The sequence below is a fragment of the Ochotona princeps genome, chromosome 19 (assembly GCF_030435755.1).
Source record: "Ochotona princeps isolate mOchPri1 chromosome 19, mOchPri1.hap1, whole genome shotgun sequence".
Taxonomy (NCBI): domain Eukaryota; kingdom Metazoa; phylum Chordata; class Mammalia; order Lagomorpha; family Ochotonidae; genus Ochotona; species Ochotona princeps.
The window spans coordinates 31619202-31645166 of record NC_080850.1 but is presented as its reverse complement, the minus strand read 5'-3'; the positions used below and the strand labels follow the sequence as shown (position 1 = coordinate 31645166).

The 25965-nt window shown below is 46.7% G+C and overlaps 2 protein-coding genes and 1 non-coding gene across 8 annotated transcripts in view; all 3 read right to left on the bottom strand.

The window, feature by feature from the left end:
• The window catches only part of LOC101519929 (stimulator of interferon genes protein), a 118730-nt gene that overhangs the window by 45452 nt on the left and 47313 nt on the right, over positions 1-25965 (bottom strand). The gene's annotated exons all lie outside the window — the stretch shown is intronic.
• The window catches only part of DNAJC18 (DnaJ heat shock protein family (Hsp40) member C18), a 24843-nt gene continuing 7686 nt past the window's right edge, over positions 8809-25965 (bottom strand). For all 6 annotated transcript variants that reach the window (XM_004586469.3, XM_058677801.1, XM_058677800.1 and 3 more), the window contains 6 exons: positions 23334-23479; positions 20587-20772; positions 18835-18947; positions 17532-17641; positions 13847-14019; positions 8809-9035 (listed from right to left, as the gene is read on the bottom strand). In XM_004586469.3, the coding sequence (XP_004586526.1) occupies positions 8911-9035; positions 13847-14019; positions 17532-17641; positions 18835-18947; positions 20587-20772; positions 23334-23479 (853 nt within the window). In that variant the 3' untranslated portion in view covers positions 8809-8910. The remainder of the gene's footprint in view (positions 9036-13846; positions 14020-17531; positions 17642-18834; positions 18948-20586; positions 20773-23333; positions 23480-25965) is intronic.
• Positions 15430-15498, bottom strand: LOC118760127 (small nucleolar RNA SNORD18). Its single transcript, XR_004996596.1, has one exon. It is a non-coding gene; the product is annotated as a small nucleolar RNA SNORD18 (small nucleolar RNA).

The window sequence follows — 25965 nt, the reverse complement described above, 5'->3', positions numbered from 1 at the left end:
GCCAGTTGGGTGCTATTCTCTCAATAACTCTAGCTACAGCTGCTTGCACCATAACAGCCACTTCCTTATCAGCCCCGGCTGCAGCTGCTCCCCGCCCAATTAGATGAAAAAGCATAACAGACAAAAGGCATAGCCTTAATATCCAGACATGGTGCTGGAGTGCTTCGCCCTGACAGAACACTTTGTTAAAATATTCAGTATCCTGGGCATTGGGCATTGTTTCCTGGCTCTTTATGTCCTATACCGACCTGTGGCAAAGAACCCACCAGAGCATGGCCAAAACAATGGCCATCCCAGTGTGCCTCAAAAGCATCCCATGCTCAGCCTTTTGTTTTTCTGTTTTTTTTTTTTTTTTTTAAGATTTATTTATTTTTATTGGAAAGGCAGATATACAGACAGGAGGAGAGACATAGAGGAAGATGTTCCATCCCATGATTCACTCCCCAAGTGACCGCAATGGCTGGAGCTGAGCCAATCCGAAACCAGGAGCCAGGAGCTTCTTCTGGGTCTCCCATGCAGGTGTAAGGTCCCAAGGCTTTGGGCTGCCCTCAACTGCTTTTCCAGGCCACAGGCAGGGAGCTGGATGGGAAGCGGAGCAACCGGGATTAGAACCGGCGCCCATATGGGATTCTGGCATGTTCAAGGCAAAGACTTTAACCATTGCTTTATCGGGCTTGGCCCTGTTTGTTTTGTTTTTAAAGATTTACTTATTTTTATTGGAAAAGCAGATTTATAGAGAGGAGAGACAGAAAGCTCTTCCATCTTCTGGAAGCTCAGCCTTCCATGACCTGGCTCGGGGCACATGGTTTTTTTTTTTTTTTTTTTGGGGTGGGGGCACATGGTTAATCAGTCGTATCTGACTTGACCGTTGCATCGGGAGCTGGTGACACACAGCAGCGGGGATGGAGAATTCATTGTGGTGGCAGCAGCGGCAGCTGCAGGAATGATTGGTTTCCAAGGACAGCAGTGACTGCAGTGGCCTGCTCTAATGGACTCTGTGTTCCAAGGTCACTGCCTGGGCCCTCTGAGCTCACCCACAGCTGAGGATCCAGGACGTGGCTTTGGTAGGACTGGGAGTAGGAGCAGGGACAGAATCCCCGGCTGGCAGCCTACAGTTCTTACCTCACCTCCTGCCTGCTTGGGCAGCTCTAAGAACAGCAGGCCACCTCAGCTCCTCCCTGGTTTGACTGCTTGCTTGTCTCTTCCTGCAGGTGACTTCACTTTCTATTTTCCTGAGAAGCAAACTCATCCTCTTCTGAATCTATACACTGATTCTTTTCCTCCACTTCTCTAGAATTGAGCCGGGGATGCTGCTCCTCTTCTGGTGCAGGGCGACTCTCAGGACATGTGGTCCTGACAGCATCAGCCCCTATTAAGTAGCCCCAGGCTCACTCCTGCTTGCCCTGCCCTTCCCCTGTATTGCTTCCCTTCAGCCCTCAAATGAGCTCAACCTCCCACCCTAAGACCCTCTGTGCTCTGCCTCCTCATCCAGCTGCTTGTTTGCTCACCTTCATGATTTTGTAGCAGGTAAAGGCCTTGGACAGGAACAGCCAGGATTCGATTTCTGACTCTGTTCCTTCATGGCTGTGCAGTCTTGGACAGGTCTCTGAAGCTTCCTGTGCCTCAGTGTTCTCACAGATAGCAAGATGTGAATAACAGTTTCTATTTTGTAGGCTTCTTGTGAGGAATAAATGAATTAATGTAAGTGTAATACAGTGCTAGGGACAGGGAGTGGTGCATGACACACATACATCATACTTTCTCACGTGTGTGACTGCTAGAGTCAGCTTGGAGAAAAGTAAGACCGAACATAACAAAAAATAAAGCACCCATTCCCACTATCAGTAATTAACTAATATGTCACCATATTTGCATAGATGGGATAGATATATATGTAAAAGTAGGTGTATTCATGTTTCTTCTGGATACTGGAAGGAAGGAAGGAAGAAAGGAAGGAAGGAAAAGAAAAAAGGAAGGGGGAGGGGTTTGGGCTCCAAAGGTGCTTGCGGTTCTGCAAATGGTACTGGTGTGGGTGCAGTTCCTTTGGGAACAGGCTAGATGGCCTGGCTTCCTCAAAGGGAGCCAACCGTGAGATGTTCTGCACAACCAAGTGGCCACAGGACATTGTTTGGGGTCAGGAAACAGAGAAGTGCCATGTCAAGGGACCCCAGGGCTTCCTCCCTTGGGATGAAGGCCACGCTGCATGCAGCCCATGCTCAAAGTGTGCTCGGCAGGCAATTCGTTCCCCTTTGCATTCTGTTGCAGTAATCCTAGAGCTCCGGGCATGCTGGCTGCAGAGGGCCAGAACACTTGGCAACTAAAGCTGACTTTCTCATGGCCAGTTTCTGGAATTTCCAAGCAGGTGTTACTCAGCTGCTTGGACAGACCCTTCAGTCAGCCTCAGGCTCAATAATCTGCTTTTGTTCATATACTGTGGCCAGTTACAGGCCTAGAGGGTACTCTGTAGGTGGCGTGCCTCAGCTCTCTGGTCACCTATGTGCGCAGCTGTGACATTGGCCTAGACAAAGCCCCACATTCCTCAGGGGCAGTGATCCCTGAGTCGCACCCTCTCCCCCTCTGGAGCTCTTGTCCTCCCTGGGGAGGTGCTGATGGCCATTACTTTCTATTGGCTATTCACTACCACCAGTAGGATTAGGTGTTCCTTCATGCTAGCTCCTGGGGGAGAGGGTGGTTACAAGCCAGACAGAACCCTGGACCCAGATGTGCTGCTGCTGCCAGCATCCACAGCAGGGAGGTCACCTTGGTGGGGTCCACTCAGACTCCTATTCCACATGCCCACAAGCATTGTGGGTTCCTGGCCATCCAGGACTCCTCCGTAAGCCTCAGGAGGACATGACGTCACAGCGTGTTCTGTGATTCTTCCCAGGGAGATTGTCTTTTTGCACAGGTGCACAGCTGTGTATCTGTTATGTACTGCTGTGTGACACATCCCACAGGCCTCTTTTTTTTTTCAGATTTATTTTATTTAAAAGGCAATGGTACAGAAAGAGAGAGAGAGACTCTTCCATTTGCTGATTCACCACCCTAATGACTGCAGTGGCTGGGGCTAGGGACCAGGCCAAAACCAGAGCCTGGAGCTTTGTCCAGGTCTCCCACATGGGTAACTGGGGTCCAAGTACTTGAGTTATCATCAGCTGCTTTCCTCGGTGCATTGGCAGAGAACTAGGTCAGAAGTTGGGGCACCACAAATTGGCAGTCATATGGGATACTGGCCTTATAACTGGCAGCTTAATCCACCGTGCAACATGAATCTGCAATTGGAGCAGAGCTCAGTGGTGATATCTCTATCCTCAACTCCAGGTAGTATCCATAGGGAGGGTTCAACTGGGGGTTAGAAATTCCATTTCCTGGGCCTGGCATGGCAGCCTAGTGGCTAAAGTCCTTGTTTTGCAACTGGTACCATTTGGGTACCAGCTCCTGTCCTGGCTGCTTCACTTCCCATCCAGCTCCCTGCCTGTGACCTGGGAGTGTAGTAGAGGACGGCCCAAAGCCTTGGGACCCTGCACCCGTGTGGGAGACCTGGAAGAAGCTGCTGCTCCTGGCTTCGGATCAGCTGTGCTCTGGCTGTTGTGGCCACTTAGGAAGTAAATCAGCGGACGGAAGATCTTTCTCTCTGTCTCTCCTCGCTATACATCTGATTTATAAATCTGTTTTTAAAAAAGTTCAAGAAAAACGTTTCTTAACCACACAAATTGCTCTTATCAGAAATCTCTCTGGGGAAAAAAAATTCTACTTCCAAGATGGCTCATGGACATGACTGGTACATGGGTACTGTCAGCAGGAGCTCAGTGCAATCATGCTCGTTCTTCATGGGATGCGTAGGTTTTCTCACAGTATGGTGGTTGGGTTAAAGAGAAAACATCCAGAGGGACAAAAAATGTGAGAAATAACACTGTGGTTGGATGGCAGGCCTGGCTGTCACTTGCGCTGTATTCTTTGGCCAAGAGGTCAGTGTCCAGGTACAAGGGGAAAGGCCATAGACCTCTCTACCTTAAAGGGGAGTAACATTGTTTCTGCTAAGTTTCTAGAGAATCAAGATGGTGGAATAGGTAAGGACATGTTTAAACAGATGGAGAAATATTAGCCAGTGTGAAGCAGAGAGGGCACATTCCAGGAAATAGGAGAGAACAGAGGGGTACCTGGAGACTGACAGACACAGGAAAGCAGCAAAAAAAAAAAAAAAAAACAAACACAAAAAAATGGTGTGGTGTCGCAGTGACTGATAACCCAACAGCATTCAGCAAATGGTGATCTGAACTTCACCAGCAGCCAGAACTCCACCAGTAACCAGGTGGGAAGGGACTTCTACCAGGAGCTCAGGAGGTGAACCCAGACAAAAAACTGTCCATCCTGCTGGTCTGTTTGATTTGACTAGGAGCAGAGACAGAACAGCAGAGGGTGGATTTCACAACTCAGTCCGCCCCCTAGAGCTAAATTAGGCCTCATTTTGTTTAAGGAGGCAAGGGCTGTGGACAGTACTGTGCATGCACTGAGCTGGGAGTGAACCCATTTCTGGCTCAGTGAACTGCAACAATGTGGCATCCTACAGGTTCCACCCAAGATAGATCAAGGTAGCCCTCAGACCTGATAGCCAGCAGATCAAGGACTCTAGTAGTGGTACATTAGGTGCTATTTCTTACAGTGTGGCAAAGAATTTAAGACTGCAGGGACAACAGTAAGCTGCACATGCGGCTGAGCTTAGCAAGAACTCATTGAGCTCAGTGCATTGCACTGGTCCCATTGTTTTGCTGAGTTTCTAGAGGAAATCTTATGATAGATGGTATGTGACTCCCTCATGTCAAATAAAACCAGACTGGGGGAATCAGACAAGAATCAAAGAAACACTCAAGTAAACCCAACTTAGGTCATCATTCAAATAAATAATATGATAGATATGCCCTGTTGTGTGGCTTCTACTACTACTACTGACTGCTGCATGCAGTTAGCATGGTGCTCTCAGGGTGACTTGGACTTACACCACAGCTGGCTCTCCCTCAAGTGCAAACACAGAAGCTGCTAGTTTGGCCACATTCCTTCATTGGAAAGGGGTCTGTACAAGGGTATGAATAGTAGGTGTGGTCCATGAGGGGACACAAATTTCAGTCTCCTGGGTTTGACTGTGCACTTGGACAGGTGATAGTGCTGTTCATGGAAATGGGGATGCTACAAGAGTGTTGCTTATATGTTCCTCCCTTAAAAAACAATAACAATCAAAATAAAAAACACCAGTCGTTTCCTTAGGAAGAGTGATGGTATTTCTAGACTCTTTCAGAATTGCTTTCACTGACACCTCTTAGTTTGATCCCTTACCAGACTCCCATGGTGCCCTGGTCTCACCTGTGACATTCATTCCACTGAGGGCACTGTCTGAAGCCTGGCTTCCCTACTAGCTGTCTGTTCCACTAGTCTTGGGGCTGGGTCTCATCTGTTCTATGGCCTCTTTCCTAAAAACTCGATCTACCTGCACATCTCAAATTATCAATACTTGGTAAATGCAATCTCATACTACTTTTTAAAAAAAAAAAAATGAAAGATATCCCGACCCATGCATTATATTTTAAAGTCATGAGTTTCCTAAGTATAGGCCACTGGGAACAAAGCCAGTGAGGAAGTGGGATAACACCTGCTTTTCTGATGCTAAGGGCAGGCTGGATCCATAGATGGGCTGTGATGTGATGTGTGCAGCTGTGGTTACCTGATGGAAATTATGGAACTGACAGCACCACTTTTGCTATCCACAAAAACAAATTATTCTAAACACAAATAACTCCACAATGGATGATGGGAGAGCACAGTTGAGTTCAATAGTTTTGCTAGAATGATATGATTCCAAGAGATTCAAGTACAAGTGTAGTGCCCAAGGAAACCACACCCAAAGGTGAAAGAACAAAGGGAAAGAGAAAATCTGTTTGTTTTTTTTTTAAATAAAATCATTTAATGCTTTTTCTTTGTTAAAACAAACTCAATCAGATACAGTGGGTTCAGGGAACAAGATTTTTCAGGATTTTTATGCCATCATCAGTGTCATCCCTGACTCTGGTGACACAATATTCACATCTATAATTTCTAACACTGAATGTGATGCAAATGATGAGACCCACACTTGGCATGTGGGTGTACAGTTCCTTAGTGGTCACTGCACAGGAATCAGCAGGCTCAAAAAAAAAAAAAAAAAAAAAAGATGTGCCATGACTTGGCCCTTTCCAAACATAAATATATCAGGACCTTAAGCTCACACCTTAAGTGAGTCCAAAATGAATACAAAGGAAGTGCTGTCTCCTGTGAGAAGTGCATGCAGACAAGGAGCTGGCACATGCAGCCAGGTATGGCAGAAAGCTGCTGAATCCCAGCAGCACCTCCTCACAGAACCATTTCTGAGTGTGAAGAGGAAGATGAAAGCAGCACACAACATGGCAAGGCTGCTGCATCCTGTCATCCAGTGCATACGATGTTTGCCATCATTCTTAAATCTCCAGTAGGAAGCAGGGCAGTGACATTCCCTTACTGGTCACTTCTGCCACACCGTGAGGTTGGAACTGATCAAGAAGTCCTGGACGTCTCCCGGCTTCAGTAGAGGAGTTGCAAAGTTGCCCACCTGGGGACACGGTTCCTCCACCCTGCAGAGTTCTCTGCAATGGGAGGACTCCATCTAGCCCTCCTTCCAGGTGCTCAGGTGGTACACAGAACACCTGTATGGGCATGAAGGCTACAGGTTCCTCTTGGGCCGCAAGCCCTGTTAGTCTGGTTCCATCACAGAACTCCAATCTACAATCCTGCTCAAAGCAACAGTCTAGAGCTATTGCCAAGTTCAAACAGCAAGAAAAAGTCCTCCCCAGAGTTTATCTACTGGCAGGAAACTGTCCCAGGGTGTAGGTTGGGAGCAAAGTGGATTTTACCACCATGGAGACAATCCATCTAAAACATTGTCAAGGAAGTTGATAAACAATGTTCTGGAAAGTACCAAATAGATTAGACTGTCCTTTAACCAACAGCAAATACAGTTCCCTTGAGTATGTTTTACTAATACAGATGGTAATAGATAACAGTAGCACTGGTGTCATAAAACAGACAACATAGGTGACATTTAATGGAACTAGCATCACCTCTTTTTAGTGTCATCACACATATAGTGTTACTACATGACCATCTGTGGGTGTCTAAAGTAGGCCCTCCCAAACTGTCCAGGGTGAAGACAGCCCATTCGGTAGCAGAGGTTGTAGCTGGGGAGAGGAGAGCTTTAAATTCATTGTGGATTTGAAATAGCTTGCCATGAGCCTGTGTGACTCATGGGCATGTCTTAAAGTGCAAATTCCCTGTCACTCAGAGGGCAGCAGGGGGCCCTGCCAAGCCAGGTGGTTAGACCTCATTGGACAGCTGACTTTGGCTTTTCCTGGAACTACTCCCCTCCCAGCCACTAACGCCCCTACTCTGTACCTCCAAACCCCCAAGTACCAGGCAAGCTCCACATGTGCAATGGTATGCTCGATATGCTCGATACTTCTGTCAGAACCTACTCTGGAAATCAATTTTCATGTATACTCTTTCTCCAACAGAACAGGTCATTATCTCTTCTAGGCCCGGAGCTGCACAGCCCACCGGCCAGGGCGCTGTTGCTGGGCAGCAGCAGGAGCTGCCCATCTCTGAGGGAGCACTGCTTCTGTGTACAGAGTGCTGCTTCCTCAAGACCTGTAGGGACCTTTCCTTACAGGACACAGGGCTGTCCCAGGAAGGATGCCAAGCTGGAGAGTGGACAGAGGCATCTCTGCTCTGCCAGTCTGCTGAAATCACCTGAGAAATGAGGATGAGCTTGCACGCCCCATGGGCTGTGTTCTCATCACTGAAAACAGAGAAAATGCATCAACTTCACAGAGCTGTGAGGAGACTTAAAAAAATACACATGAAAATCCTTGTTTTGAATTAGGCACTCAATAAACACCAAATAAATGAACAGCAACTCCTGTTAACAGAGCACAAAATGACAACTGGGGCTAATGCTGGACCCTCACAGCCATGGACACCTCTGGGTATTTACCATTCTCTACCTCAGCCAACAGTCTGGCTGGTTGGTGCCACCTCCTTCAGTGCTACCACAGTTAGCTCTGTGGGGCTGTAGGGATCCAGCGCAAGTGTGATGACAGCACATGATGAGACCAAGGGGAAGCCTGGACAGAACGTTCTGTGGGTTCCATGATGACCTGGGAAGCTGCACTGAAGAAGATGCTCTTGCCTTTCACTGTCACCCACAGCCCTGCTTCTGGCTGCACTGTCCCCTGCCATTCACGGCTCAATTGTTCTTTTTTTCTGAACTTTCTATAGGAGAGAGAGTAAGGATGTAAAAGAACCTCACATCTGTAGTTTGCTAGTGCTGCTAAGTGAGTAGATGTTGGGACAGGAGAAACTGTTGACTGCAACAGCTTAAGCTTCTCCATGTTCCTCAGAAAACAGAGGGTTGAGTAGGGACCCCCCTGAAGGCTGGATTTGGGGGGAGAGAATGATGAAAGGATGGGTACAATGCCCGGGAGACAGTGTTGGTGACTACTACTAGGAGGCTGCTTAGGCCAAGCCTAGGAAAGCTGGGCACTGAGTCCTTACTAAGGAAGGGAGACCGGATGGCTCTGCTCTGGGAGGACCACAGAGCAGGGACTGAATTTAGTGCTTTGCTATGGGCTTCACTTGGACAAATGGCTCCCAGTGCCCAAAACCAATGCCAGGAAGGGCTGTGGTAACAAATCTGGCTCCAGGCTGAAGTTCCTGCAACCCTGCCCAACAAAGAAAGTGAGCTAAGGGTAAACTGTTCACTGTTTCCTAATTTTATATTATAAAATGGTATTAGGAACATAAATAGTAACAAGTAACAAAACCCCAACCCTGCCTAAGCACATGGTGGTCTCAGCCCCCTCTGCGCAGGCCGATAAGTTTGGAAAGTTTTTCACAGTTTTCAAGTTTCAGTGACTCTGCTTTTTGTTTCAGACGTTCATCTCTATATAATCCTGCCAAGTTTGTCAGCTCCGACTCTGAAAGATAAAAGGGGGAACCAATTTACCAGGAGAGTTGAGTTCCTTTGTTGCATCCCAATATTTCTGGAATCAAAGTTCCTTTTACTTTCTTTAGTGCTTTTTCTTTCAATTAAATGTAAGAAACATTTACGCATTTATTCAAGAAACATGTATAGGGCGCTGTGCCAGGGCTGAGGATTAAGGGCCACCTGTGATCCTGCTGTCGCCAGTACCCATGCTCTATTATCGACACACTGGACTGACTTCTTATTAATCAAGCATTTGGCAGCTGACTTAGGAAAGCTGCATGTGTGCAGTAAGCAGAGACGGTTTCACAGCCTTCCTCCTAACAGTCTCCAGACAGCAGTGGGGTGAGGAATGGAGGCCAGTCACCCCTTCCTGTCACCTGAACAAAGACAGCTGCTTCATCTGTCCCCTGTGTTGCTGGCTCACAGCTCGTCCAGGCTTAGGGGCACTCGGCCCAGCGCGGTGGCTGGGCTTCCACTCAGGGCTGGGGTGCTGGTGGCTTCCTTCCTTTCCCCAGTGCCTGAGGGGTCCCCAGCTCAAAGGCCAGAGGCAGCAGGGCTCTTTCACAAGTGAAATGAGTTGGATCTGATGACCTTTATCTCCTTTACTAAATTAATTTCATTTTTTCTTCACGGTAGAAAAGGTGATTCTCTTTTTAACTAGCATACTCTGTCACCTCAGCTGCATTTCCTGACTCAGTGATGTTTTCGCTGCCTCTATTTTCCACCATTTTGTAAGGTTTCAGAACCACTCTCTGGAAGGAACGTCTAAAAGCACCTGCAGAAGAACACTGCCAGTCAGCAGGATGGCTGCTCGATGGCTTGGGGACTTCCCAAGGTCCTGGCCAGCACAGAGCTATGCTGTGTGTATAGCAGCGGCCCCGTGCGCATGCTATGTTCATAATTTTGAAATATGCCTATCAAAGAAAAATGAAAAAAAAAAAGAAAGAAAAGAAATACGCCTATTTATTCCTAATCACCTTGCTGACAGATTTCGCTTTTCCTGGTGGAAGAAGAGGCACCTGTTGTATAAGTCAGCAAACTGCCTGGGAGCAGGAATTAATAGTTAGCCTGGAGGAACAATAGTCATTGCTTTGTCAACACAGAATATTGTCTGGCCTTTCTGATCACAATGTTTCTGTGTTTACACCCAGCAAGGCCCAGAGTGCAGTGCAAGTGTGGGCCTTCAGCAGCAGGGGTTGTGCATGGCAACTCTTCCTCTACAATGGGCTACAAAGGCTGGGCACTTGCCCAGTGGTTGCTTGGCAAGCAGCAGGCCTCCCCAGCTCCAGAACAATGCCTTGCACACCCAGCAAGGAACCTGCAGTGCCTGCCTGTGAGAACTTGCCTTGGCACAGCCACCCTTGCAGGTCATAGGGCTCCACAATGTTCCCATATGATACCTCTCTGCTCCCACGTCCTGCTCAGGGCTGGACACTAACCCTACTTCCCCAGCTTCATCAGCATGTGGACAACTCATTAAGAGGCCTCCGTGAGACCCCTCTACACTTCAGTCCTCTGAGGTCACAGGTGCACCCATAGACAGGACAGAGTCTGTGGCTTTGCGCTTCCTCAAAGTGATTTTGGTAGTTTTTCTGCTCACCAACCAGTTCTAACTGCCTCAGTTCCTGAAACCGTCTTCCAAAAAATGAGGATTGGTGATGCTCCCTGTTTCTCCATGGCAAACCAAGCACCAGGCAGCTGGAAAAGAATCAGCTGCCCAAGCAGGAAGGCATCTCCCAGAATGGCACACTGTTGTCCCTAAGGCTAGTTGAAGCCAAGCCAGGGACCTCTGATCTGAGCAAGGACTCTGCGCAAGGTCAGTACTTCAGACCCCATGTCCACACTGCCACCTCCACCTTAGAGAGGCTTCACTCCAAACTGGCCTGTCATGGGAACAACTTCTTTAAGGGGCAACTCAAAGACAAATCCTGTTAATAGTCAATAATTACTAAGTAACTAAAAAAATCTTTGGTGGGAGGGCAGGGCCAAGAGGACACCTTTTCTTTTTGGCAAAATGTTCCCCTTGCCCTGAAAGCCAGTGTAACAAATGGCAGGACAATGAGCCCTGTAGGTAAACTACGGTTGCCAAAAGAAATAGGTTCCAGAGCCTCTCCCCAGAATCCCAGATTGGAATCTTGACAGCTGGAAGATCCCAACACATCCCAGCTCCCCTCATGACCCAGCTGCAGGACATGGTGCTGCACATGTTCCTCAGTGCAAAGCCAAGCAAAGCCTGGCCTGCATCAGGAGTCAGTGTTGACCGTGCCAGACACTGTGCTCAGTGGCACACGCATCCTGTCTCCATCCCTACATTGAAGCCAAAGCTGCAGCTGCTACCCCCTCGGCTACACCTCACCGCTGAAGGGCATGCAGATAAGTGCTGGGAGGGCAGGGAGGATAGGGAGGGCCAGGGGCTCAGCTTTACTGGGCCGGGAGGCAGCTGCTGCCTATGATTTTTGTCCGGCCATACCCAGTGTGGCCTGGCCTCTTTCCTGGCATCAGGTTTACTATTCAGATGCAGCTATAAAGAGGCAAACAGGGTGATTAGTGTTCTCAGTGAGTTGTTACACAGAAAAATTCACTCCGATTAATCATTTTAAGAGCAAAGAAATAAAAGATCTTAAGAGACAATGGCTAACTTTGATACCAACAATTTCCATTTGGTATTTTGCCAAGAGTGAACTTTGTTCTCAACTGGTTTATTTTTACAACTTTCAAGTGCTAAATTTAACCTTGTTGGCTGCACTTGCTGCTGGATTTGGAGGGCAGATGCTGCTTGTTCTCAAATGGCATTTGGGCTGTGTGAAGACTCCACATGGCCACTGTCCTGAGATGCCAGAAATAGACGTTGTAAGGGGTGTGTGCAGATAACCCCTGTTTGGAAGTTGTGCGTTAGCAAAATCATGCTGACTCACTGGATTTTTTTTTTTTCCTTTTTACTGGATTTTGATTTGTAGCTGGAATGCTAGCTGGGAAACCAGGCCTCCTGGGATGGAAACTCAAGCTTAGAAGCCACCTTTGGTGCAGGTCTCACCATGAGCTCCTTTTTTAAAAAAAGTTCTAGCCTTTTACGCCACAGAGGAGGATGTGGGCTGTGGCGCCATGGGGAATGTGTTTGAAGAATGTGAAATGCAGATTTTCATCCAGTTCTTACAGAAGCAGCAAAGCCCAAACCCTCCCAGGGCTCAGAACTTTGAGTGAGCCCTGGAACAAACCTGGTAGTACTCCCCTGTTTGGAGCCATGTATCCCTGTCCTTTTAGTGTAAGGCCTTTAACTTGTGCTGAATTCTCTCCTGATTTTTAAACCTCATGAAACTTAGTTTAACAAAGGGATAGGGTACGACCTGATCTCCCCCTTTCTTTATTTCTTTCCTTTTTTTTTAAATTTAAAAGAAAAAAAAAAATCTCTTCCTGTTTAATTTCTTCTTCTATCTCAGAGTCATAGCCCATCAAACCCTAATACACCCTGGGATTCCTGTGCTATAGGAATAAGGCAGGGACGCGGTCTCTGCTGCTTGGGGTTAGAGCAGCAGACCTGCTGTGTCATTCACGGCCCTCAGCCTTTCATTGTTTTCCTGATCTGAGAATCCTCTCTTCTCCAAAGATATCTGTGCAGCACCTGTTCTGAAGCAAGGACTGTGCCAAGGGCCTGGGACACTAAGTTAGCAAACCATGGTCTTGTCCTCAGAGAGATCGCAGTCTCCCAGGGGAGACTGACGCACCTACCACTGCTACTGTGGGCTCAGAACTATATTTGCAAAGTGAACAAAGTGCTTTAAGGGTACAGGGGCAGGAGATTAACTTGGGGGTGGGGGTGGGAGTACACGAAGGGTCAGGGAGGGCTTAGCAGCACTGTGACCACAGAGCTAATTTTATCAGCTGTTGTGGGATGTTAAGTGATACCCAGTAGTAGGTTTTAAAAGATGAATTAGAGCTTATGTTTTCTGAAAAGTTTGACAAATCAGTGTTTTACAAGATATAGTTATTACTTGTGTTTCTGTGTGTGGGTGTGTGTGCATAATTCAAGAGAGATAAAAAGTGAAGCTGCTGGCTAAGAGCCAAGGCTGCCCCTCCTGCCAGCACTCCCTGGTGACAACCAGAGCTGTAAGCCAAGTGATAAATACTGTCATCCCCCTGTCTCCACAGAGGGAGCGGAGTGGAAGGCCTGCTCACACCCAGAGTGAGGGGGCAGACCCTGGGGTCATTTTGGTTGTGTGTGGCCATAGTCAACTGGAGGTGAGGATGAGATCATCTGACTCAACACTAGCAGTCTCTAAACCTTTGGTCTGAATGAAGAAACAGGCTAGCTCAACTAGATTTTCCTCTGGGCAATGTGGAACTTGGAAAGTGTGCTCCAGACCAGGTAGTTCTGAGAATTTCAAGAAGTCGGTGTTGAAAGGGGACAGTAACTGATGGGACTGGAGAATCCAGGAGAGCAAAAAGGAGGGTGGCAACCATAATATGCCATGGCAAAAAGGGTTATATGAAGTGATTTGAGAAAGCCATAAAAGACTGGTATAGGGTAAGAGAGCAGAGGGGAGCAGGTAGGCAGAGAGGCAGATTCCCAAAGAGAGACACAGACAGGTAATGAGAGCTGTCAGACTTCCTAAGATTCCCGTGGCCTGGCCACCTGTCTCCTGTCAAGAGTTTCCCTCCCCCCACCTTGTCTGTGGTATTTGAACGGGCCCCTGTCTTCTTTTTGTGTTAACATAAATTGAAACCAGAATGGGGTCAGGAAGCTGGTGACCCCTCAGACTGGGACTCCCAGCTGCCAGCAAAGGCCCTTCGCCAGCATCTTACTTTGTTGTTTCTCCTTCCAGCAGTTTGTCTGGATGTAATCGATGTAATCTTTCTCTATTGTCTTCTCCAGGTCTCGCAGAGAAGCTCCTCTGTAGGCCTTGTCAAAGTTCTTATCCACAAAGTAAGGCACCTGCAGGTTTTGGGTTTCTCTAGAAATGGTATGACCCAAGGACCTGAAACAGGGAGCAAGAGACTCAGGTGTGCTTGTCATCTTTGGCCAATCATCCTTAATACAGGCCTCCCAGCAATCGGGATCACTTAAGGCAGATGTGGATATCATGTTCTACTGTACCTAAACATACATTATTTATATAGCCAAGTAATGAGTGTAATATCATCATGAGCAATTTTACATAAGCATATCCATATTATGAATTGAGCTTTCACACGTCTAGTTTATTCTTAACTATAATTAACTTCTCATTTTTAAAAATGTTGTTTTATTTATTTGAAAGGTAGAGCACCAGAGATACAGAAGGAGAAAAAGATCTTCCAACCTGTGTGTGGTTGGCTCTTCAAAGCCCTTGCATTCGCCAGGGCTGACATAGGAGTCTAGAACTCTACCTTGGCAATTCTTGCTAGAACCTAAGTACTCAAACCATCACCTGCTGCCTCCCAGCATGCATTAGCACAAAGCAGGATAAGTGGAGTAACAGGACTTGAACCACTCTGACACTGTCAGTCATCAAGAGCAGTTCACTTGCTGCGCCTGAACACCTCCTTATACCGCTTCTTATGCAAAAAGTAAAATGCTGGATGCTTAAAAAAAAAGTTATGTTGTATGGGACTTGGAATGGAATCTGACAGAGTAACCGATTGATAAATGCTGGTTTAATGTATTGACTGGTATTATAGTTTTATAGAAAACTAGATTTCTTGCATCAAGTTACAGTCAGTTTTAGGGCGTGGTAGAAAGTATTTTGGGACTGGGTATTAGGTCTAGCAGTTAAGATGCTGGTTAGAAGCCCATGTCCCACACTCAAGTATCTCTGGCTCTGGTTCCCGACTCTAGCCTTCTGCTGCTCTGTGTCTAGGAAGGCAACCGCGATGGCTCAAGTGGTTAGGTTCCTGCCATTTACTTGAGACTAGAACTGAGGAAGACAGTGCTTGAATTTCTGCCTCATTGCTTTGGCTCCTGTCTCCTGTTTCATTCGGGGATTGAACCAGCAAGCAGGAGCTCTCTGCTACTTCTGGGTATCCCACGCGGGTGCAGGATCCCAAGGTTTTGGACTGTCCTCGACTGCTTTCCCAGGCTACAAGCAGGGAAATGGATGGGAAGGAAGCAGTCAGGATATGAACTGGCACCCATATGAGATCCTGGCACATACAAAGTTGAGGTATTACCTTCTAGGCTATTGCGCTGGGCTCTCTGTCTTTACTTCTAATCCAGTTCCCTGTAATGCACACCCTGGGAGGCAGCAGATGATGGTTCAAGCACTTGGATCCCTGCTACTCATGTCGGAGAGACATGGACTGAATTCCTGACTCCTGGTTTTGACCTGGTCTAATCTTTCCTCTTGTCTTGAGGGAAATCTGGGGAGCAAACCAACAGATGCTCACGCTCTCTCCCTTTTTTTTTCCTACGAATCAGAAGTTCCACAAAATCATGTTATTTCAGAAACTCAGACCATAGTGGAATTTCATCATAAAAAGATAACTCTCTTTCTGGTACTCTGTCAAGTAAATAAAAATATTTTTTAAAAAATAAATGAAAGTACTAACACTACTAAGACTCAGACAAAAGATTTCAATGAGACTCTGGTCTACTTTTTTTGGACAATTGGTATCTGGTGCTTAGAAACACAAAGAAGTGTGAAATACAACCATAAGAAAGTATAGATGGGAGCTCGAGATCAAGTTAAAACAATTCACCAGCATGGTGCCAAATCCAGGCTGTCTGGTTCAGACTGGAAACATTCTGCCTTCCAGCAGCAGCAATAATTGGCCTTTCCCAGTCCTCTCCCATTTATCTACTTAGGAATCTTGGCAAATGTCTAAGAGCTTGGCTCATGATTGCTCCCACCTCATTCTAGCAGGGGGTTGGCATAGCAGCTCCCAGCCTGCCCCACTGGCCAGACAAGAGAGGAAGTTGAGGGCCCGGCACAGTGGCCTAGTAGCTAAAGTCTTTGCCTTGCATGCGCCGGGATCCTATATAGGCGCTGGTTCTAATCCCGGCGGCCGTGCTTCCCATCTAGCTCCCTGCTTTGGCCTGGGAAAGCCGTTGAGGACGGCCCAAAGCCATGGGACCCTGCACCTGCATGGGAGACCTAGAGGAAGTTCCTGGCTCCTGGCTTCAGATCAGCTCAGCTCTGGACTGTTTGGCTACTTAAGGAGTGAACCAGAGGACAGAAGATCTTCCTCTATCTTGTCTCTGTAAATCTGCCTTTCCAAGGAAAATAAATGTTTAAAAAAAAAAGAAAGAAAGGATGTTGTAGTGCATGTGGAAAAACATGGAGACTGGGAACAGTGAGAGTCAGGCCAGTGTAGCCCGTGGCAATGACCTCTCTCAGGTGCAGCCACTGTGCTGCAGTGGGCTAAAAGCCTGTATCTCACATTGGAGGGCCTGGTTCTAGCCCTGAGTGTAGACTCTGCTGCTTTTTATCCAGCTTCCTGCTGATGCACATCCCAGGAGGTAGCAGATGATGATTAAAACACTTGGTCATTCTTGTGACCACGTAGGAGATCTGAAGTTACTGGCTCTGGCTTTGACTTGGCCTAGCCCCAGCAGCCAGTCACCAGATGGATGATCTGTTTCTCTGCTTTTCAAAGAAAATGAGAGCTAAAACATAACAACCTCTCTTGGAACCTCAGCCTTGTTCCAGGAAAAGGAAGATACTGACAGAGAGCAACAGCCTGCTCACAGACAGAACTGCCCCCACAGATTTCACTCTTAAAGGTCTCTGTCTACTAAAGTATAATGAGTGACACCTCGTTACTCATCGTTAAAAAAAAGTAATCCGTGATTCCCTAATTTCAGTGTGGACCCAGAACTACCTCAACACTTCTGACTCAGTAGTCAGGAATGTGCCCAGGGGTCTGCATGTATGACAGGCTGCCACTTGAACCATGGTGCTGGTTGCAGACTAAACATGGAGATCTGAATTACCCAAAATAAACCATGAAAATATTTTTAAAAACAATTTACTTTTAATGTAATAAAAAGTACAAAGAACGTCTTTCTTTTTAGCAAAAATGAAGTGATGTGATACTGTAGTCTGACAATAGCAGATAGTCTTGCTGTGAATAAGTCCCCTTGTTGCAATTTTTAACACTGATACTAATTATTGGATCCCAGTTACTTTACTCCAAGACTCCAAGGGGCCAGTGATCCTATCACAAACACAACAGGGTCCTTTCCTGCCAGCTCTAATGTGGTGATAAGAATTTGGTCTGAGCCTCTAGTTTCTCTACAGACCCCTCAAAGATCAGTTGCTGCTGTTCTGCAGCTGACCAGATGATGGCAGTGTAGAACAAAACAATTTACCCAGGAGGCTGCCTAAAGTAACCTCTGCACCACCTACACTGTAACTGCACTGTCTGTACTATTACTTACCACTCAGCAGTTCCTTTAAACATAAAATCAGTGCATTCTACAGTGAGAGGTGAAACAAAATGTTAGTAATGGATCAGCAAAACCTTCAAGCAAGTTACCCTCCAGATCATTATTAAGAAAGATTTGACTTACGCTTTATAGAACAGACTATATGAGGGATTTGCAGCCAGCAGCTGAGTAATAACGGATATAATCACAATCACAAGGACAGGGAGTAATTGAACAAATGCAGAATATGTAGTCTGAAAAAGAAAAAATATATATATATATGGTTAAGTTTTCAGAGAAGGTAGTATCTGGAGCTGAGAAGTCCCTAATAGCCCTCATGTTCGCTGTCGGGAGGCTGCAGGAATCCCACCCCAATGTGAGTTGACACTGAGGAATCTCCCTGCAGCTGCTTTTGAGAAGCCCAAAGAAGTAGATACCCCTAGGCACATGCACGGGCTCCAGGAGCCATGCTAGCTGTTAGGCAACCCTGGTGCCGTGGCCACAGCTGACTGGGCTTGGAAGATTCTAACTCTAGTGGGGATAACCACATTCTCCATCTCAGGAATTTCAGGCTGAGAGTCCTCACTCTTCCCCACAGGCTTCCACTGGAAGAAAGCATACACACTCTCAGGCACTGTGGGCCGGCCATGCACAAGCGGAAGCAGAACAAGTCAGACTGCTGACAACAAAACAGAGGCAAGAAGTGCTGGAAAACCCAGACAGGGTCCAGTGTGGTGGCATAACAGGCTAAATGGCTCAGTGCTATGGTATAATGGACTAAGTGGCTGCCTACAATACCACTGGCACCCCATTATGGGCACAGGTTTGAGCCCCAGATGCTCTATTCTCTGCTAATTTGCATGGGAAAGCAGTGGAAGACAGTCCCCAGTGCTGGGCCCTGACACCCACATGGGAGTCCTGGAAGAAGCTTCTGGCTTCTGCCATTGTAGCCATTTGGGGAGTGAACCAGTGAATAGCAGACCTCTTATCTGTCTCTCCTCTTTCTTTGTGTGCAACTCTACCTTTCATAAAATAAGTCTTTTTAAATCAGTTGATTAAATAAAAGAAGAAAACCCAGAGACGATCTGGCTCCAAAGTGTCATGGGGAGAAAAACCACCTGAGAGCCCAACAGTCTCCTAGGTCCCGGCCCCTCTGTCACGACTCCCAGCCAAGTTTCTTCGCAATATAATGAAGGGTGTGCCTATTTTCTGCTCTAGGAAAGCTTGAGCAAGACAGTTAGCTGTCCGGGGAAACTGAGACCCAGGGTAAACTACACAAGAATGGGTAGGGAAGGATCCAGTTATTCAGCTCTCATTACCACTGCCTCTGCTTTCCTAAAGCTCATTTCAGCAATGTATCTCATTTGAACTTCTAGAGCTTGATGACACCCTGAAAGGGTGGGCTCTGTAGAACTGAGGAGTGGCTGCTGTCCTTCCCCCTCCACACCTGAGGTTTCTCTTCTTCTTCTTCTTCCTTCTGTGCCTGTGTTCTCTCGTGTCGGTGCCGCCTGCGATAATATTGTGTGTCATCTGTCACATTTGAAAACATATGAATATTTCCTGAAAAAGAAAGAAAATGAAATGCTTAGTATAAGAACTGGTAAACACTCTTACCTTGCCTTTTTTAAGGTCCTTATCTCAGTAAGGCTCTTTGAGGACAGAGTATTGCCCTATTTTACCAAGTAGAAAAGCAGCGCCTGCCTCCCACATGAGAGACCCAGATGGAAGTTCCTGGCTCCTGGCTCCAGCCTGGCCTAGACCTGAGTGTTTTGGCCATTTGGGGAGTGAATCAGCAAATGGAAGACTCTCTCTCTTACTCTTTCAAATAAATAGATTTTAAGAAAAAAAAAAAAAAACAGGAATAAGTTGAGTAAGTTTGAGGCAAGTCTGAAAAATGGGGCTGATAATATGTACTTCATGGGTTTGCTGCGAGAATTTGATTTTTAAATGTTTTGTAAATAAACAGTAAAATGTTTATTATTAGCATTATTGCAAAATAGCTGTTAGAAGAATAGAAGTACCTACTACAGAGTTAGAATTTGAGGCAGTTCAATGCCCAAAAAAGTAAAGTGAACTTTACAAGTTGCTATTAAAAATATCAGTGTGTGATGGGGTCAGTGCTGTGGGGTGGTAGATTAGGCTTCACCCTGTGTTGCTAACATCCCACATGGGCACCGGTTCAAGTGCCAGCCACCCCACTTCTGATGCAGCTTCCTGCTTGTGACCTGGGGAATCAGCAGCAGATGGCTCAAATACTTAGGGCTCAGTACCCATATGAGACACCCAAAGGAAACCCCTGGGCCCTAGCTTTGAGTCCTGCTTCAGCTGTTATCATCCCTGGGGGAGTGAATCAGTGGATGGAATATCTCTCTGTTCTTTTCTCACTTTCTCTCTTTGTAACTCTGCCTTTCAAATAAAAATGAGTAAATCTTTTAAGAATCTTATACACACACACACACACAAACACACATCAGTGACATAATCAGGTATGGCACACAGAGGCACATAAACATTTTAGGGCTGGTACCATGGTACAGCAAGTATCATGGTGCAGGTATCTGTTATCGGCACTGGTTCGAGTCCTGGCTGCCATACTTTCCATCTGGTTCTCTGCCTGGGAAAGTAGCAGAGGATGCCCAAGTACTTGGGACCCTGCACCCACATAGCAGACCCAGTAAAAGGTCCTGATTCCTGGCTTCAGATGGTTCAGCTAGATGTTGCTGCCATTTACAGAGTGAACCAGCAGATGGAAGAGTTTTCTCTCTGTAGCTCCTTCTCTCTCTGAATGTGCCTTTAAAATAAGTAAACAGATCGGGCCCGGCGGCGTGGCCTAGCGGCTAAAGTCCTCGCCTTGAAAGCCCTGGGATCCCATATGGGCGCCGGTTCTAATCCCGGCAGCTCCACTTCCCATCCAGCTCCCTGCTTGTGGCCTGGGAAAGCAGGAGAGGACGGCCCAAAGCTTTGGGACCCTGCACCCGCGTGGGAGACCTGGAAGAGGTTCCAGGTTCCCTGCATCGGTTTGGCGCGTACCGGCCCGTTGCGGCTCACTTGGGGAGTGAAACATTGGATGGAAGATCTTCCTCTCTGTCTCTCCTCCTCTCTGTATATCCAGCTTTTCAGTAATAATAAAGTCTTTAAAAAATAATAATAATAAGTAAACAGATCTTTAAAAAAGAGACAATTTTTTTTGGATACTGACCTGTAGGGAAATGTCCTCCAAAGAAGACGTTGAATAGCTCTTCGGGAGTGATATCAGCTTCAAAGTCTCTGTAATAATCATAAGATCTGGCTTGAGGGGCAGTGAAAGTAACCTGCTCATCTCCGTATTCATCATAGCGAAGTCTCTTGTCAGGATTGCTCAGGACTGCAAAGGCGTTTCCTATGGCTGTAAGCAGCAAGAAGCAGCTTGTGAGCATTCAGCAGTGAGAGGCTGGCAGAGGAATTACTTCATAGTAGATGACTTCACAGGAGCCTAAGGAGAGGTGCTTAGCCTAGAAAGTTCCCCAAAGAGCTTGCCCTTGTAATTTTGCAGGGTTTGGTTTGCTAAGCCAGAAGCAACAACTCCAGAATCAGATAACTAAGAACTGTAGAAGTGAGAGTTACCTCCTAACCATCTGTCCTTGATTCACCCCAGCTTCCCACAAGTTAGTACACCCTCTTCCGCAGGCCAGGTTGCCAATCACTGCAAATCCAAACATACCAAGTAAATGTCTTCTAGAGAGCCAGCCCTCTCATTTATCACAGATATGTTCTGGGGTGAGAATTGAGGCACAATGAGGTAAGCTGCCCCTTGTAATACTGGCATCCCATACTGGAATGCTGAGCCCTGGATACTCTGCCTTTGATCCAGCTTCCTGTGAGTGCTCCTTGGAAAGCTATGGATGATGATCCAAGTATGATGGCCTCTGCCACCCACATGGAAGGCCTGGATGGAGATCTAGGCTCTTGGCTTTGATCTGGGTGATTGGGCCCAGCCCTGGTTGTTCCTTCCATTTGGAGACTGAAATAGCAGATGGAAGGTCTTTTTCATTCCCTATCACTTTGCCTTTCAAATAATATTTTTTTTTCCCAAAAGAAAAAATTCTTATTTCACTTGAGAGCAATAGTTTATGGTTGGGAAAAGCTCACATAAATACTGATATGTTAACTAGAAATAAAATATAATTTCTTGAATAACCAGGAAAAAAGCTCTGCTGCTCAGCTAAAAACAAAGTCCTTATCATAGTCTTACTTCCGCTTACTTTAGAATGCAATATTTAAAAAATCATGGAATACATCTCTAATGCCTCGTGAGGCATCTAAGAATGAATAGGTTTCATATGTTCACCAACACTTCTCCCTGCCAATAAAAGTGCCAACTAAGCCACTTTCATTTAAATACACAATCAATATCACCCATTAATACAAACCTAGGAAAAAACAGAATATATCTTCATTCTGTATCTGTAATTCAGTCAATACTATCAGAAAATAATTTCCTGGGCCTTGTGGAATAGCCTAACAGCTAAATCCTCGCCTTGCAGTTGCCCAGATCCCATATGGGCACTGGTTCATGTCCCAGCTATTCCACTTCCTCTTCAGCTCCCTGCTTGTGGCCTGGGAAAGCAGTGAGGACAGCCCAAAGCCTTGGGACCCTGCACCCATGTGGGAGACCCAGAAGCTCCTGGCTCCTGGTTTCGGATTGGTTCAGTTCTGGTCATTGTGGCTGCTTGGGGAGTGAACCAGCAAATGGAAGTTCTTTTTCTCTGTCTCTCCTCCTCTCTGTGAATTTGCCTTTCCAATAAAAATAAATAAATCTTGAATAAAAAAAGAAACACATTTCCTTATGATTCTTTTACCTAAGGGATTGTATTAAATCTTGACAGCAACAGAACAGAAAATAACAAAACCTAAACAGAGCTGTTTGAACATTCAAATAAGCTTTTTTAAAAAATTTTTTTTTAATTATTTATTCTTATTGGAATACCACTAGGCCCTGGGCCCAGTTCTTTGAAATCTTATCAGATTTCCCAAAGAAATGACATTAACCTGTGAGAAACCTTACATAAAGTTGTAAAGAGAACATGGGTTACCTATTTGTTTTCTTGAGAAAACCATATTCATAATGGCCAATCAACAAAGGTGAATTGTTCTCTGAAGTAAATGTTGATTTCTAAAAATTTATCAGAGTTATCACTTAAAACTTTCCATTTTCTTTTTGAAAAACTTTAAACCCACAGAAAAGTTGAGAAAAGTAGTAAATCAGAAAAAAAAAGCTTCATCAATTGTTAGAATGGTACCATACTATTACCTCCAATTCTATGTCCATATGTACATTTCTGTGCACACAATTCTATTGCTGAATCTATGAAAGTGAGTTGCTGATATCATGAACTTCTACCCCTAAATACTTCAGCAGACATCTCCAAAGACAGTTTCTTTCCTTTCACAGCTGTCAAGAATCAGTACCATTGCTACATCCATGCGAAATCACCCTGGCCTGAGTCACTACTGCCCCCAGAGCAGGCCAAACCTGCTCAGAAGACCACCTCCAGGAGAAACAAGCCTGCCCACTATGCCATCACCAGCTTCCCACAACCACTGAGCCTGCCCTGAAGAAGACAGACGCCAACAGCCCACTGCTTTCCCTGTGGCTATAAGGCCAACAAGCACCAGGTCGAGTGGCCTATGAAGAAACTGTAGGACATGGAAGTGGCCAAAGGCAATACCCTGACCAGGTCTAACGGAGAGAAGAAACCGTAAGTACAACTGGGTCCTGACTAGGATGCTTTGGATGTTGCCAACACAGTTGGACTCCTCTGCACTGAACCCAGTTGGTTAATTCTAAAATATATACTTTTCACCATTAAAAGCAAAGCCGGACACAAGGGAGGCTAAAAGCAAATTGTTATGACGGGTCACCAGAAGGGCAGAATGAGGCAGCAGTTTGTCAGCTCACGTTCAGACCTTTGAAAGCCTCTGTTGCTCCAGGAGCACAATTCTTATCAGGGTGAAACTTCAGAGCAAGTTTCCTATAAGCTTTCTTAAGCTCTTCGTCACTGGCATTCCGAGGAACTCCCAGAATTTCATAGTAACTTCTGCACTTTTTGATCCTAAAAAGAAAAAGCAGAAATATATATATCTATAAAAAAAAAACCCTTTTGTACACTTACTGCAAAATAATACATCCAGTCTCCCTTCAACTTGGGAGACTCAAAACAAACCTAAAGAACAAAGTTAGTGAACATATTAATGAAACATTCAAGTGCATTATCAATGTTCTCTTTCCATTCACAGCTTAATCTCTTTGAAAGTACTTGTACATCTATTTTATTCTTCCAGTATTCTTGCAAATGGGTAGGGCAAGTATGCTAATTCTTACCCCAAGGTTTGAGGCTAAGATTTTGAGAGATGAGTCACAGGAAAGCACAGCCTGCTTGCTCACTCACTTGCTCACTCTCATTTGTGGTTATTTTTTTTAACGGTGGCAGTGGCAGTTTAACCTCCTGCACCACAATGCTAGTCCCCAGTAACAGTTGTCTGTAACTTTAAAGGCACATGTCCATTTTTTCTAGGTCATCTACTTTATCTAGAATATGGTTCCCATATTCTATTATAATACTTATTTTTGCCCCCAGCTGTAGCAACTGCCTAGGTTGCATTATACCTAGGCAAGTATTACACTGTTGTGAGAAAAGCAGTCAATAGCTGATGGGAATTCTGGGCTTGGTTAATGCCAAATTTGTGTTAACTGTATCAGTGTACCAGCATAGTTGCCCCCCCCCCCTTTTTAAAAAAAGATATGTGAGGGGGAGTGGTAGATGCCAGCACATTGGCAGATGGGGTCTGGGGATCCGCACTAAGTGGGCAGGCAGGGCCCCAGGGTGGCATGACACACTGCTAGAGGACCAGGCTTGAGGATCCGTGCTGGTGGGCATGGGGGTGTGGCTTGTTCAGGGAGGGGGGTCTGGGGATGTGTGGGAGGGTGACTGCTGAGAATGTGACAGGTGATGAATGACTTCTTGGGGACTTCCACCAACCAGGCTACTGCATTTGCAAGTAAACAAGAGGGCTGAGACTGGGTGGTTTATAGGAAGCAAACCAGAGTACCTTTCAGGGTCAAACCAAGGCATCCACCCCTGTGGGAGACCTGAGCTTGGCTTGTTGATATCAATCACCATCTACCAGCGTACATGAGAGCCATGGCTAGGAGGCCTGCCTGGCAGGGATCAAGCACAGTACCCACCAGTCAGTGTTGGGGCAGGGATTGGACCATGACAGGCTAGATCATGACACTAACCAGCATGCGAAAGAACTGGATCTGGAAGTAGATTCTGTGGGGGATTTTTTGGTTCATCCCTGTGTGACTGCCATATCAGCTAGTTTGCTCAAGGGCTGGCAGTGGTGACAAGCTGAGCTAGGCACAACCATGGAACTCACCAACACTCATGGGTACTGGGGTTGGGAACAGGTGGGGATGGTACATGCTGCAGCACCTACAGATGCACCCAAGAATTGGGTGTGGGGTGGGCTGGGCTGCAACATCCAGCAGTACACACAAAGGCTGACACTTAGGGGCAGACTGTGTTGGGTAAAGGCCTAACACTGGCACGCGTGAGATCTGGGTCTGAGAATGGCCTGGTGTGGGAACTTACATGCCCGCTGGTGAACCTGTGAGTTAGTTGTGCGTTGGTCAGGCTGGGCAGGACTGCTTCATTTGTCGGCAGGTATGTGGATTGGCTCTGTAGGGGTTGTACTGAGCAGATTTGGCCCAAACCATAGTACACTGGCATATGCAGGAGCCAGGATGGGGTGGGGGCCATGATGGGCTAGGCTAAGCTGTCAACCCATTGGTGTGCATGAAAGTCATTGATGGGGGCAGGCTGGGCAAGGCTAGGCTTCAGTACCCACCCATCAAAGTTGGGACTGGGGGCGGGTCAGGCCAGGTCAGGCTGCAGCATCCAATGGCAAAGGTCAAGATGGGGGATGGATTATGCTGGGCTGGGCTGGAGCAACCACCGGCATGCACAAGACCTGTAGCTGGGAGCAGACCTGGTTGGGGAGCTAAGGGGATGCCCCAGCTGGGCTGTGGTTCCCACTAGTGAGTGAGACAACTGGGATGGGGGCAGCGAACTGGGCTGGACATGACTGCAGCACCCCTTGGCATTGATGCAAACTGGGTCTGGGGTGTGTGTGCCAGACTTGGCTAGACTCCAGCACCTGCTGGTGCTTGCAGGAGCCAGGCAGGTGTAGAATGGTCTGGGCTAGGTCTCAGGACCCCTGAGCCATGCAAGGACTGGGTCTGGGGGTGGACAGGCAGGGCTGGGCTGCAACACTCAATAGTAAGAGCCAGAATGGGTGTGGGCTAGCCAGGCAAGGCCACTGTACCTGGCAGGACAGGAGGTGGGCCAAGTCAGATTAGGCCAAGAACCCACTGGTGTGTGCAAGATCTACCACTAGGAGGACAGTCAGGACAGTCCCTTCAGGTGAGTGGAAGAAACAAGGCTAGGAGCAGCCCAGCCCAGGCCAGGTTATACTACCAGCCAGCATATATGTGACTCAGGTCTGGCAGCAAGCCAGGCTGGGGCACAACACCATC